Source organism: Chlamydotis macqueenii, chromosome 7 (assembly GCF_036417535.1).
Source record: "Chlamydotis macqueenii isolate bChlMac1 chromosome 7, bChlMac1.mat, whole genome shotgun sequence".
Lineage (NCBI taxonomy): Eukaryota > Metazoa > Chordata > Aves > Otidiformes > Otididae > Chlamydotis > Chlamydotis macqueenii.
The window spans coordinates 3,356,319-3,372,032 of NC_141562.1; the positions used below are offsets into that span (position 1 = coordinate 3,356,319).

General features: G+C 35.2%; 1 protein-coding gene across 6 annotated transcripts in view; it reads right to left on the minus strand.

Annotated features, from left to right (window-relative positions):
- KCNMA1 (potassium calcium-activated channel subfamily M alpha 1) overlaps positions 1–15,714 on the minus strand; it is a 494,817-nt gene that overhangs the window by 167,485 nt on the left and 311,618 nt on the right. For all 6 annotated transcript variants that reach the window (XM_086752630.1, XM_086752629.1, XM_086752628.1 and 3 more), the window contains exon 6: positions 3,315–3,390. In XM_086752630.1, the coding sequence (XP_086608756.1) occupies positions 3,315–3,390 (76 nt within the window). The remainder of the gene's footprint in view (positions 1–3,314; positions 3,391–15,714) is intronic.

Here is a 15,714-nt window from a genome sequence, read left to right on the forward strand (position 1 = left end):
AGTTGGTCTCCACATATTACTGTAGTATAAGTAAACGACAGCAACCATTAATAACTGTTTACATTACTTGTTTGGTACATTTTATTTTTGCAGATTTATTAAACATTGTACCTTATCTCTCATCTGTTAAATACTCTGTGTGTTTCTACCGGTCTAAATATAGATGGAGGATTAGTCACAAACATTTTTTTCCTCCTCTTTAAGCTCTTTCCAACATCTGTGCAAAATCTCTTACTGTGAGCCCTGTCTAAGCCTCTGTAGTTTTGTTGAAAAATATCAGAAAACAGTGAAGGAGAGAAATTTTCAACTGAACACCACATAATTAATTCAATTTCATAAAACACAGGAACAAAAAATATTGAGTAAAATACATTTAATTTCATATCAGGGAAACAAATGGATCCTTAGCAGAGGATCTATATTTTAATGTGCTGCTGTAAAATTTTGCTTTGCCTTACTGGTTCTTTTCAAATATAATTAATAATTTTTCAGATATTCTAATAATTATCTAACATTCCCACACTACTTTGCTAGTCTTCTCACTACCATTATTTTTGCACCATTTAGCTTATTCCTTTGGATTCCAGTGTTTGGAATGGCCCTTCTGCCCATTGTGTAAATTATATATGCTCCTTTAATCCTCATATCTCAGTCACTAATTCCAGGAGTAATTTTACTTACTAGGTTAGAGTAAACCCTTTTTCTTTACTAGGGGAAAGAGGAAAAGAAGTACAGAATTTTTTCTCTAATTGCACCAAATATTAAAACCACAGCAGCGCCCTTTATGACCTATCAGCTTCTTATCTTGTCAGTAGTTGTTATCGATGCCAAGCACCCTGAAATGCCTCTATTCGAATTAGTTCCATATTTTTTTCATATAAACATGTATCACCTTGAACAGAGAACACTTTTATCTTCTGCAGAACTTTTAAATAATAAAAAGTGTTAGGATTTTTTTTTTCTATATTATCATTTCAGAGCAGTAACGATATACTGAATTAGCTATTTCAGTTCAACAATTCAAGTTCTCTCATTAATAGTCATTTTTACATTCACAAACTATGATGTTGAAAATTTCATTGAAACCTTTAAAGTGGATTGCAATAAATTATAAAATATCTTAATTATAGAAGATTTTTAACCATTCCTGACAAAAAAAAAAACGTTGCAGTAGCTGGTCAAAAGCATACAATACAGTATAAGAGTTTAAGGTAATAATAGCAGTTTAAGGACACTGTATGTTATTGAAATCACTGTTTGAATTTAGGGAAGTGAATTTTATTTAATTAAAAATAATTTTACTGAGACTACTAGTTTAACTGCTCTGACTCTTGCAAAATTACTAAAGATTGTCCGTTAACCACAAGTGCTCAGCACACTGCTTTTTTTTTTTTTGAGAAAGATTAATAATGCAGAAATAAGAGCTCTCCATTTAAAAGTGTTTCAGTATTGTAACAGAAAAAGCATATGGTTCACCACACAGACCATAGTTCTTGTTTATGATGGTACTTAAGAACACACTGAAAATAGTGAAGTTAGCAGTAATAAAAGAATTTCCTATTTTTTCCTTTCTAAAAGCTAAACTCATGCAAGACAATAAGTAAAAATCAAGGCACTCACATGGTCAAATTTATGTAAATTGTAACTGAAAACCTTTCTAAAATAAGTGACATACCATTCATTTGTTTTAATTTGACTCATTCATTCTACAAAACCATGTTTTGTGAACACTAGTAGTATTCCAAATTATTTAGTTCATTTCAGGTTGTTAAGTAAGATAGAAAAGAGGGCAGACGTCTTTCTATTGAAGAATGAGGAACAGGGAGACATAAAAAATTGTTTTGAGGCATTGACAGTTTTTAAGTTAAATAAATGGTGTTATTGATGACGGGCTGGGGATTAATCAGCTGGGTAAACTGGATCATATAAGTCATATAAGGAAGCTTTGCTGTATAGGATTCTACTAATCAACATTTGAGGTTTAGAGATAAATAATCACAGAAATTATTATGTCTAATCCAAGAGTAAATTTTGCATCAGAGAAATTATATTTAAATGAACAGGTCAATCTTGAATAAGCTAGCTCTGAATACCCTAAATGTGATTAATGCAGTATCCTTTCATTTATGGATCTGGAACTTTACAAATCCACCACTCCTGAAGGTGCTTTTAGACTTTATCCAAAATCCTTTGAGTTCATAGGGCTTCTCCACTGACTGCCATTTCTTTTTGTGAGGTTGTTCTGTGTGTTAAATACAAACTCATTCAATATTCTGAGCTCCTGCACAAATTGCTCTCCTTCACCATACTGGTAGTATTCTAAGCTACTGGACTACATCTTCACTGCACATTCTTCGATTTCTTTATTTGACAAGAACTGGATTCCTCACAGTCACACAACTAAAGACAGTGTGAGAGTTTCCAGTAAAAAGAATAGTTTCAAGTCTAAGTGTTGAAGAAACAGCTGTTTACCATGAATTTGTACAAATCTCAAGGATCTATTTCCCCATCACTACTAATTAACATAGCAAGTAATCCTATGCAGAGAGCATAGGATTTTCAAATGGAACTGAGTTTACAGTAATTATTGGAAGCTGGGTTCAATACTTCACCTAGGGCCTTTCAGCGAATAATGAAAGGTAATGTGATGAAAGGCAACTGCAAGGCATGGGAAGGTTAATTTTTATTTCCTTCAAAGTGATCTTTTGTTCAAAGTCATGCTGCTTCTGCACAACTTTCATGTATTAATAGCCCAAAGAATCAGTGAAAGCCAGAAGGTTACTTGGAGTATTTTAATTATTCTTTGAAGAAAATGCTAACAACAATGAACACAATATAAAGATAGTTCAGTGTAAAATTAATTTTCATGTTTTTAATGTGAAGAAGAATGCTAGGTTAAAAAAAAACTGAAATAAAGCCACAATGATTATTTCTCAAAATACTTTTAAACTGTATTCTGTTGAATGAATTTTGATTTCTGTTTTTCCAAGGAAGCAGAATACGGATTGATTATGTGGAAAGAAGTAATATTTTATCAGTGCAGAGCTCTGTAATTCATTCTGCTTTTAATTTATCAGCACCCAGTCCTGCTCAGATATTTCAAATGTAACAACACATCAAGTAAAATCTACTGATCACATCGCAAAAGATGCTGACACTGATAAATCATTCAGCAGAAAAAGGTTTAAAGAACAGATAACAAGTGGGTTTTTTTTTTCCAGAAAATAAAATCATATATTACCAGGGCCATAAACCTAAACCGTTTATGTTCTGTCACCAATGCAACTAACTCAGTATGTAAGAAAAGGTCTTACCTTGTTTTAAGAATATTCAGAAACTGCAAAATTTCTGAAAACTGTATCAGTCTAAGGGCTCTTAAAAATCTTAAACCTGCAGTAAAGAAAAAAAAAAAATCTCTAGTAAAGAATAATTCAAATTATAACAACATTTCACTTACAATGACAGTGATCAATTAAATCAACATAGATAGCATACAAAATGTCAAATACCTTTGAAATGTTCTTCCATATTTAATAGTTCCAAGAACTTTAATAGGTCTTTTTCAAATTGTTTTAAAATTATTTCCCTAATAGCTGAAGTATCCTACCAGAAAACTTTAGTTTATGTAGGAATCCATGGGAGCAGACATACAGGTTGAAAGCTAATGGGAGAAACCTCACTGAGGTTCTGTTGGTAGTTCTAGTGCATATGTCCTTCTCTTCCAGGCTGTCAGACACATACAGATCTGAACCTCCTCAGTCCTCAAGCTCCCATATTGCTTAGTGAAAAATAAGGGATTATGGGCAAGAGATCTGACAACCTCGATAAAGTAGACTGCCTGATTAAATTGGTAAATCTTAATGACGTAAAATCTTTTATTGTAATAATTCTCCCTATCTCCACCCTAATTGCAAAAAACTCAAGCAGGAGAACAGAGAAACTACACATTCTCTCTCAAAAATGATAAATCTACTATAATTCTTCCTATCAGACTGTAACTATAGGAACAGATTACACTTTGGTTATTAAAGAAGTAACTATTTTTACAAAGAAATAGCATTTTTGTGTTGAAATCAGGGTGTGTGAATAGCAATTCCCAGACAAATACAAAGCCAGTGAGACATATAAAAGAGTGTGCGCAAGAGAAAATACTATAGAAGATTAAGGGCTTAAATTATTAAAAGAGACTTATGCTCATAGTAAATAATTTGGCTGCAGATCTTTGGCACATGAATAAAAGTACATTATGTATTATACACATGCACAACTTATAAAATTAAAATAAGGCTTTGAGGATAATTTTTATTGGGCAGTACACCCAGGAGTTACATAAAAGTTGTGTAACATGGTATTGCGACTGTTACAGTAGGTCCAGGGTAGATTCTTCGATTTGTTTTACCCAATTCCCAGACTTTTTATTTCTAGAAACCTAAGGAAGGAGTGATCTTGGCAAACATACAACCTGGTCACAACTTTCATCATCTCAGCGGAGTTAAGAGGTTCCCCTCAAGAGCAAAGATGCATGTGTTGAGATGTGTTTAAATCCAGGTTTATTTCTGTAGTATTCTTGGAAAGTTGTTTGGAAAGCTGTTAAATAAATTTTTTACTGTTGCTAAGGGTCATAAGTAGCCTTGTTAAGACACACAAGTAGCCTTAACAAAGCAGAAAATCACTTCTATTTATTACATCAATACAAAGTTTCTTTTTTAATTACTGACTAGGGGGAACCCTGAAGATTAATCACAAATTCAAAACTGGATTTGGGGATCCAGATGAAAAGCAATAAAATGATACTTAATAATTATAAACTCTAGATTTCTCTGCAATTAGAGGATGATCATTTTGGATCATAGTGCTGAAACTGTGAGAAACAAGTCCCTCTGCTCCATTTGCAGTACCTCCCACAGTTGCTACTCCTATCAAAAGAGATGTGGCTGGAGAGTGATGGAGAATACCTTTAATAGTAACTCTAAACTTTCTCAGCTCTGTTTCATCCAGCTACCACCCTCACTCCACTCCCTAAGAACTTTTTAAAAAAATGGCTAGTGGGAGAAATATCCTTCCTTTCAAATGCACTGCATCTCAAGTTAATGAGATGGTCAAGGTACCCATTGTGATGTTTCAAAAAGAAGCCTGAGAAACATCAAAGTAAGCAAAAAAACCTTTATCTCCAAACTATTACAATGCTTATTTTAGTTGCTGAGACATCAAACGATAGAACAAAAAGACTATGGTTTCAATGTATTTTTTGTGAAATAAGAAAATCATTATGGATTTAGTTCAGCATTTGCTACAATCTACACTATTTTAAAGAATTCCCTTCAGAGAACAGAATGGGAAAAAAAAAAAGTGGACAGTTTGACTGAGTAGTTTATTTGAAGTACAAATAGAACTAGCTTGTAATTGTAAAAGGTTACAATCATCTTATAACTCTGTATCTCGTCTAGGACATTACTTCTGGGGCTGTGTTTTATATAGCTAAAGGAATTATTACACAGAAAGGATCAAATTCAGAAACCAAAGTGTATTACCTGCTTTGTGTGGTTCAAATACGATGAACAAAAATGAAATTAAAATCACATTTTCCCTTATGATAATGGGAAATTATTTTTTTCCAGTATTCTAAACTTTTCAAGACCCCAACAGATCTGTTATTAGATTCCTATAAGCATGTAACTTGACATGATTTTCAAAAACTCATAGAACAGTTTGGTTGGAAGGGACCTTTAAAGGTCATCCAGTCCAACCTGCCTGCAAGGAGCAGGGACATTTCCAACCAGATCAGGTTGCTCAGAGCCCCATCCAACCTGGCCTTGAATGTTTCCAGGAATGGGGCATCCACCACCTCTCTGGGCAACCCATTCCAGTATTTCACCACTCTCATCATAAAACATTTCTTCCTTATATCTGGTCTAAATCTACTCTCTTTTACTTTAGAGTCATCAACCATTGTCCTATTGCAACAGGCCCTGCTAATAAGTTTGTCCCCATCTTTCTAATAAGTTCCCTTTAAGTACTGAAAAGTTGCCATAAGGTCTCCTTGGAGTGTTTTCTTTTCCAGGCTCAGACACCAAAACTCTCCCAGGCTTTCTTCATATGACAGGTGTTCCATCTCTGATCATTTTTGTGGCCCTCCTCCGGACCCACTCCAACAGATTCCAGACCCACTCCATGTCTTTCCCGCACTCAGGGCTCCAGAGCTGGATTCAGTACTCCTGGGAGGGTCTCACAAGAGCAGAGCAGAGCTCCCTAACCTGCTGGGCACATTTTTTTGATGCAGCTCAGGTTCAGGTTGCACACGCCAGAACATGTCCAGCTTTTCATCCACCAGCACTCCCAAGTCTTTCTTGGCAGAACTGCTTTCCACCAGCCTGTATTGATATTGGGGATTGCCCCCAAACCAGGTGTAGGACCTTGCACTTGGCCTTGTTGAACCTCATGAGGTTCATGTGGGCCCACTTCTTGAGCTTATCCAGGTCCCTCTGGATTGCATCACATCCTTCAGGCGTGTCAACCACACCACTCAGGTTGGTGTCATCTTCAAACTTGCTGAAGATGCACTTGATCCCACTGTCTATACCATTGATTAAGATATTAAACAGTACTGGTCCCAGTACTGACCCCTCAGGGACACCACTTGTCACCGATCTCCATCTGGACATTGAGCTGTTGACCACTACCCTCTGGATGCAACCATCCAAATCCATATTCTCCAGTTTAGAGAGAAGGATGTTGTGGAGGACTGTGTCAAAGGCCTTACAGAAGTCCAGACAGACGACATCCATAGCTCTTCCTTTGTCCACTGATGTAATCACTCCATCATAGAAGGCCACTAGGTTGGTCAGGCAGGACCTGCCCTTGCTGAAGCCATGCTGGCTGTCTCAAATCACCTCCATGTTATCCATGTGCCTTTCCCTGATCTTCGCAGGCACGGAGATGAGGCTGACAGGTTGATAGTTCCCAGGGTCCTCCATTCTACCCTTTCTAAAAATGGGTGCAATCTTACCCTTTTTCCAGTCACCAGGGACTTTACTTAACTGCCAAGAGATGGGTATTCCAGTAGAACAGTGTAAAAAAGAACTCTGAATAGTGATCTGAACAAAACACATAAAAGGACTGGATAACATCAGGGCTGCATCTTGTAGGTTTGAGTAACCTTGTTTACAGGTACTCACACTATCTTTCTATCAAGAGCTGAGCACAGAAGCATCAGTTAGTTCAGTTTTTGCAAGTAAAACCCACTATGCCTGCAGTGTTTTCTCCCCATAACACTATTAATACAATGAGTCAGTCAGCCAAAACAACTCTACATAGCAGGAACAAGTTACACTGTACAATGCACCAGTGTACACAACATGCCCAGTAGGTTTTACCATGCAAAAACTTTGTGTTGCCTGCTGGCAAAACCCACTAACGCTAGCTGAACTGAAACAAGGGAGATTTCCATTCTTGAATAGTTATTTCTAAAGCCTGTCTGTGAAAGAGATAAGTTGTTCTGTCTTTGAATGAATCTGTTTGGCACTCTAAAAACATTTAATAGCATTGATTGCTTGAACCTCTAGTAAATTATGTGCATTTTGAAAGATTGCAGGTATTTCAGAGATTTCAGCCTTATTCTTCAAACAGACTACAAAAAGCTGCTGCTAGGAATAAACTGTAAGCATCAAGCTCAGATGAAATGAGCACAAAGCACAAAGCCCCTTGCTATGCCCTCTCAGTGTTTCCAAATCAAATTTGACTCATAACTAAGATAATGCTATCTCTTTCAGGCCCACCAATTCACCAAGAACAGAATTTTTTTATGTTTATGCATCAAGAATAGTAAGCAAAATTCTATAATAGGAGCACTAACAAATTCCCATTTTCCCAGAGCTGTCTCAGCTACATATACAAATACGTACATCTCTCTCCTTAGCAATATTTGGGAATGCATTTCATACATGTGGGAAAGAATAATTTCTTTTAATATGAAATAGCTACAAAACTGATTTACATTTAAATTATATAACCAACAGTTGAGACACGGTAAGTTTCTAGCTTATTACAGTAAAGTCTATTCTAATTTTGCACATTTCATAGGATTCTGCCTGCTAAAGTTAATTGTAAACTGCTGAATGGAATCCTCAGGAACTACTTGCTGTTTTGACTCCATCATGTCACTCACTTTTTCTTGGCAAGAGGTTTTATATCAGAATTTTCTTATGGGATCTGACTGGAATAGGATATAATATTCTATACTACAATTTATACCAAAAAAATGTATTAAAAGATTTAATTTACCTCGAAAATCTCTCTAATCACAGGAAAAATACATTAAAAAAAAAAAGAGGGCCTCTTCAGTTTGTCAGTCTTCTGCTTCTTGGTGGATGACTGAAATATGCTTCTGAGCTAGAGTTTATTTCAACTGCAATGCATAGGATAAAGCTGAGAGATTCATAGATTTCTAGACCATAAAAAAACTGTTATCATTATCAAACCAGACTAATTTAACAATATGAGACAAAGAATTCTAGTCAACAGTTTCTGCCTCTAGTAAAACAATTTGAGTTGTAGGTATGATGATTAAAATTAATCTCCAAACACATCACAGGATTATTTTCTTAGTGTGAAAATATTTGTTTAGCTACCTGTGTTGCCTGTACAACCAACAGACCATTTTTGAAGTACACTGAAAATGTAAAATACGTGTATAATATGTTCTATCACTTTTACAAGGTAATTTCCTGGAAAACACGTGTGATGTAATTTTATTTCAGATTGAGTGTTCAACCTGGAATCTGTAAAAACAAAACAAAACAAACAAACAAAAAAAACAAAACACCAAAACCCACAAAAAAATAAAAAAATAAAAAACAAGAACCACACCTGAGTCCTACAGATCAAATACTTGCCTCCTGAAATTCTACACACTGAATTTAGATATAAAAATTTGACACATCCACATCTTCTAGGCCAATTCTGAAGGGTCACTAAGAGACGTCAAATACCTCCCAAAAAAAAATGAAATCAGTCTTAAATACTAGAGAAATCAATGATCTGTGCAATAGGAAAAAATATACTATGTTGAAATAGTGGGCTAGATCTAGAATACAACAGGAGTATTTTTATTCATTTCACGACATGCTTGTTTAGTTCTGTGAGGTGAGGTGCAAATACTCTCCAGCTATCACCTTCTAACTCTTTACTAAGGACTCAGTAAAATGGATGCTTTAGACCAGAATAGTGATATAAACATAACCATTGCCAGTAGCAATGCAATTACAGCAGAAAATTATTTTCTCTATAAAGATTACAGCAAAATAAACAACATTATTTTAAGCTTTATTTGATTTTAGGGTCTTAAAGGTGCAAAAATACAGTATTTTCCTGTCTGTCAGTCTCGTTTGCAGTCTCTTTGCTGAACCGATGTTTTATGCTGGATTAACATACAGCAGCAATCAGGATTACCCGTAGGTTACAAACTCCTCAAAAATTAAATTTACGATTTTAAATCTATTGAGCGGAAGAGGAAGAAATAACGACAGCTAACCTCACTGGCCTTTAATGAGATTCTAAAAAACAGAAACAGGAATTGGGATATTTCTTCATTGAACATGAGAGGTCGATCTACCAGAATACTATCAAGCATTACATTTTTTCTCATCAATGAGATACACAATTCCTTTCTTACTGCCATATGTTGCTTTTTCATGTTTGTTGACAATAGCATATCCAAAATATCGGTATAAGGATTCAATACATAGAGATTCTATATACCATTTCTATTCCTGACAAACCATTCACCTGTTCATCAGAATGGTGTTTTCATCAAACCTATCAATGGCTACTTCTACCCTGTATTTCATTAAGATCATATGGTCTACTAAAGCATGAACAAACCATAATCCATCTTTAGGAAATCAGCACCTTTTCTGAGATATATATAATGGAGGGGTAATTTTTAGGATGCAAAATAATCCTATTCTGAATGTCTTCACACAGCGCAGCAGCCTGAGATTCCACTCCCCGTACATAGGTTTGAAAATGAAAGCTCAAAGAACAAGACAAGAAGAAATAACATGGGAGGAAAAGAATCTGCCACTTCTTGGAAGCAAAACAGCCAAAATATGTTGATACATTTCCCTGCCTCTGTTATACAATTGTACAAGCAGGGAAAACAGTCCACAGCATGAAAAAAAAAATCAATACCCTATGAAATAGGACAGTAAAACTTCATCAAGTTCAGAATCTACATAGCTTATATACTAATTGCTTTCAAACAAGGCTATATCAAAACTTGTTAATAAATCTCTCTGCTGTATATTTCTTCAGCTTACTCTTATACCTGTTAAATAATGACAGCAGTTTTGAAAATAATTTCTTAATAACTCCACCATCACAAAACACTACATTCCATTCTTCAATAAAGACTGGGTTACGTGATTCTAGGTGAACAGTCAACCCCTCTGATGAGGGAGATATGAGCACATTACAGCATTTGAGTTAGGGAAGGAATATTTTCCTATAAAGCAATTGAAATACTGCAGCATTATTTTGAAACTGAAAAATTAAATATAGTATCTTTTTAGGAGAGAATAACACTAGCACTAGACACAGAATCACAAACGACAGTTCTGAACAAAAATCTTAGAGTTAGACCTTACCCCAGTATGAGCCGACCCTATAACAAGACACCAAGGAGTTTCGAAAAGTATGTTGTTCTTCCTTTTCAGGGATATTATGCCCAGCTTTGACACGATATCCATTTTGGAACAATTCTCCAAGAGATTTTTTGCGCCTTCTAGTACTTCTATAAGTTTCTGTACGCGTGCCCCCAGAAGGGTTGTGGTAGACTAAAATCTTGCTGGAAATCATGACTATGTATCTTCAGCTCCAGGAGCACTGCACATAAGTATTGTGGGTCCAGTCTTCAGTCACAGCATCCAGTAATAGTGAAGACAGTAATATATTTACCCTTCTTTTTTGCTAATTCAGTATAAACACGGAGAGATAGCTCAGAGTTCTTTCTTTAAAAGAGCTTCTATTTGGAAGCAGATTTATTTTACTGGACATATAATACTGCAAAGTTCACCTTTGCATGTTGTTACCAAAAGATAATTCAGTATAATCTAGTCCATTTCTGTTAGCATGAAACAAACAGAATTAATTAACATACAAAATTCAGCCTCACAAAACAGACTAAGAGTATCACGAACTGGATGGACAAAACAAATCACAGAAGCAGGCAGGCAGTGCAGATGCTTCTCTGATCCGTGATATATTAGAGCCTAAAAGCCATCTTCTATCCGGATATTACCACATAAGCTTCTTTCAGATACAGCAAAGAACCACACCCACTGATCCAAAACCCACAAATGTGATGCTGTTCACTTGGAAGGAACAGTTACTCTCATAAAGAATATAGTTCTTGTAGTTCATGTACATAAAGGGAATTGTTTTCAGTGTATTATTTTCTTTGGCAACTTTACATATCTGTCTTCTGGCTAAAGCTAGTATGCAGAAGGCAGAGGTCGAATAATCAGGAAACTCTTACAGGATTTACTGCAGATGAAATAAAAAAAAAAAAACAACCCAAAACAAACCCAAACCAAACACATACAACAATCCTTCACCTAATCCCAGTTAATGACAGCTATATTACTGAAGGGGGAAAAAAACAATGAACAATTTAGCCATCAAGCAAGAGCATAAAGAATAGAGTGCATGAGTTCCCTCAAGCAGGCTCGCTCTGTGAATATTCACAAAATGGGATTTTTTTTTTTTTTTTTCACTCAGGCACCACCTCATTCAATCAAAAATGGCTCTTTAAAATAAAATGTAAATGTGAGATATTACCTTCCATGACATATGACATGCTTTCTTAGTCAACTTTTCTGCTTTGAACATAACATACAAACTTCATCTTGAAAAGCTACCGTCATTTCGAGGAATATGCTGCTTATCAATCCTGTTTTTTGCCCCCAGAGGAGCCACAACGATATATATACCAAAAATATATCAATGCCATCTGGAGTACAATGCAAAGCAGACACAAAAATAGACAGCACCATATGCTTATAGGAAATGTACAGGATCTCAAAGCATTTTGGAAATGTTATTAAAGGGTGACAATGCCAAATATAGAAATAGGGAGAACGGCACACACAAATTTCAAGTAATATGCACTGAATGAATCCGAGGTAAATCACTTCCGTGACTCGTTTACATTGTAACCTTTCCACTATGCTCTTACAAACAACCTGGTCTTGTTCCCACTGGCCACAAGTTCCCACACAGTTCCACTGAGTCTAGTTGGAATTGGTTTTGATTCTTTGCATACACATGCAGACATATATATAACATATCTGCGAGCACTTGAATCTTTCCTCTCAAATTGGAAAGATCTGAACAAGGTAGCACTTATCTGTGTTACTAATCACATCTTGTACAGCTGAAACTGAAAGAATGTCCTACTTAATTTTTACCATATAAGGCACACTATTTTTCTTTCTTTTTGTATTTCATCTTGAATAGTATTATAATCTTGTTATTATCCAATTTTTAATCTATCATTAGTGTACTTTGTGCTTAGTGCAGCAAACGTTTGGGTGTAGAATCCACTTACCTTACAAGCTTGAAACATCTCTAAAGGAAAACAGTATCCAAGTAATAAATAGCAAGAGCCAAGCTGTTTAGTTTATATAACTTGTATTTTAGTTTTAGTAATTTGATGCTATTCCTTTAACTCTCTCAGCTCCCTAGCACAGCCAGAATTTTATCTATTTTCCCTCTTCTTTTCTGTCAGTGCACTGCTAAATCTATTGCATACATCAAAATCTGAAAACACAAATCAAATGACAAAAACCAGAAATAAATCTAAAATAAACCTGTTCCACAAGTTTAAAAAATATTACTCTAAATTTCAGCACCAGGAAGATTATGACATATTGTGCTGAGAAGCACTATTCATCATCACAGAGTCACATAAGGATTTATTACTTTCCTGTGCAGACATTTCTGCTTTTCAATTGAATGTTTTTCAACATTTTGTTCTTCAATCTGAGCAAAACAGCTTACTTTTTTTCAGTGAGAGTACAGTTCTCTACCACCTACATTATCTATCTATTACTTGGCTAAATTTTTCATACTAGATGTAAAATTAGATTACAGAAAAATTTTCTCTGTAGGCTACATTATTTTTTTCTTCAATTGTCATGAAAACTACCTTGTAGATCATCTAGCTCAGATGAGCATCTGAGTGAAAGTATGAAGTACAATTAAGCAGATGAAGATGACGCATTAGGAAAATAGCACTGTTTCCAGCGATTCTGTACCTTTTTCCTACCCATGTGAAGGCCATAGTTGACAGTCTCCTGGTCTGAGGTAGACTTAAAACTCCTAAATTGTGTTACCAGAAACATCGGAGATGTCCACAGCCTGCTCCGAAGTATGTACTCCAAACTAATCAACATTCTCTTCTAAAGAGTTCTAGGATGACTTGTTAAAACCTAGCGTACCTTCAGCGAATCCAAATGAAGTAAAGTATGTTATGAGTAAAGTTTTCCATATTTTCAACAGAAGCGTATCCTTGGAGCATGTCACTCCATGACCCTCCTTGAACTTGCCATAAAACTTGATTGATATACTTATGGAAGCATTGCTACAATTAATGACAACTTTTTTTTTTTTTTAAGTCCATCCAAATGTGAAAGTACTAATATCAAATATGCAAGAGAAGAAACCAAGACTTCTCAGCAGCTGAGCTCCGCTTTACCTTTGGCTATGCAGGAAGTAGGTGCTTGCAAGAGGGCAAGGGAAGAATAGATCTCTGGCATAGACAACAAATGTATTGGGTAGAAGTGGGTATCAATTTATTGTCCTCTAAAGCACAGGTAGACAGGAAAGACTTACTTGCTGTGCTTTTGTAGGATACTATCTGCTTACTGTTGTTCTCAAAAGCACACTCTAGAAAAAACATGAAACACAAGGAAACCTGCCAAGAAGAAACCTTCTGTAGAGGAAAATAACTTTTGTTATATTAAGTGACCATTCCCTCCTTGAAAATTACTTTTTAATTTATTTTACAGTAAGGCAACACAGAATGTTCCACGTGTTAGCTTTTCTCTCTTTCAGGTTGCTACATCTGAAACTACAGTGTAAAAGCCATTGTTCTACAAGAAATAGCCCATAAAATTTTCATTGGTCCTGTTTCAAAAAGGGCAGAAGTATTATTCATAGAAAAAAAAAAAAACAAACTTTGGTGTGTCTCAATATAAAAACTATACAGGGTGGCCAACAGCTACTTTTTGGTACAGTTTTGTAACATTGTTTATTGATTATGACGAAACCAGAACAATCTAATGTTCATTCTCCCAAGCACTTGCCACTCATTAATCTCACTAAATGATTTAGAAGGTAAATTTACAATACAAACTTGAGTTCCTGAAGAAATGCATGTAGTTACATTACTTACTTTTTTATCTCCCAGTCTCAAATTCTTAAGATATTAAACTATTTCGAGAAAGCATGGCACTAGCAATAACAGAAACAGTCACTAGATATGTAAACATTAACTTTGCTGCCCTATACCACTTTAGGCAATGACTATGCCATATTCTATAAGATGAGCAGAGATATAGCCAGTAGTGAATGAATAGCAGATCTGTACATAAAATCAGAGTGTATTATCTTTTAAGCACTGTATTTTATAAAGGAAGTATTATCCCTCCAAAGTGATGGTGGTACCATTTTTTAATGAAAGGCTGAAAGCATGAAGGGAAGAATAAAAAATATTCATAATTACCTCATAAAAAAAAAACAAACTAGGGAGAAAAGGAATTTATTAATCTCTCATTTTTCTATTTTTTTTAATCTTACAGTTGTGTAATCTTTTCTAAACGCTGAGTAGGATTCAGTATCCATCCTTCAGAAGGGATGCAAAATATGCCTTTTGTAATTCTTTGATTTTTGGAGAACAAATTAAGTGGACATTTCACTGATGATGCTACCAAAATCAAGATGACCCTTAAATAAGAGGTTACACCTCAGCAAGTTATCTTGCAGAAATGTGGCAGTGAAGGTTGGAAACTTGGGGTTTGTTTTTTAAAATGCCCATTACAACTCGATATAAAGTAGTCTCACTTCCTGAAGAATGACAAGTTAGAATCTTGTATAATTTTCCCTGGCATTCATCAGGAACAAATTGCACTAAAATCAGGAATATGCTATTCTGAGAGGCTGTAACTGTAGGGTAGGACAAATGATAAGAACAAAGGCAAAGGAAGGACAAAGGCCAGACCTAAAGCCTGACTCATGCTGCAGGACAGTAGTTTAAAAAAAGACTTGCAATTCTGCCTCGTCTTTGCTCCTGTGAGTCACAAGACACAGTACACAACTGCCAAAGAAACAATGAGCATGCTATGAAATAAGACTTAAAAAGGAGTAACATATTTCCATTCTAATCAACTGGTATGATATAATGTATCCTAGTTGGTGAAGCCTTTTATTCGCACAAAGAAAATATTTAAAGAATAGATATGAGTAGATACATACAGATATATTAATTATGAAAAATTGGTTATGAAAATGATAAACCACAAAATTCTTTATGTGATTATGAACCAAGTGCAATTAAAAGAAGAAAAAAAAAAAATCAGTTTTCTGACCAGATGGATGCCAAACTTCATAAAATACACCTGTCCAAGAGAAGTAATGCCATTTTACTCAGTGTAAAGA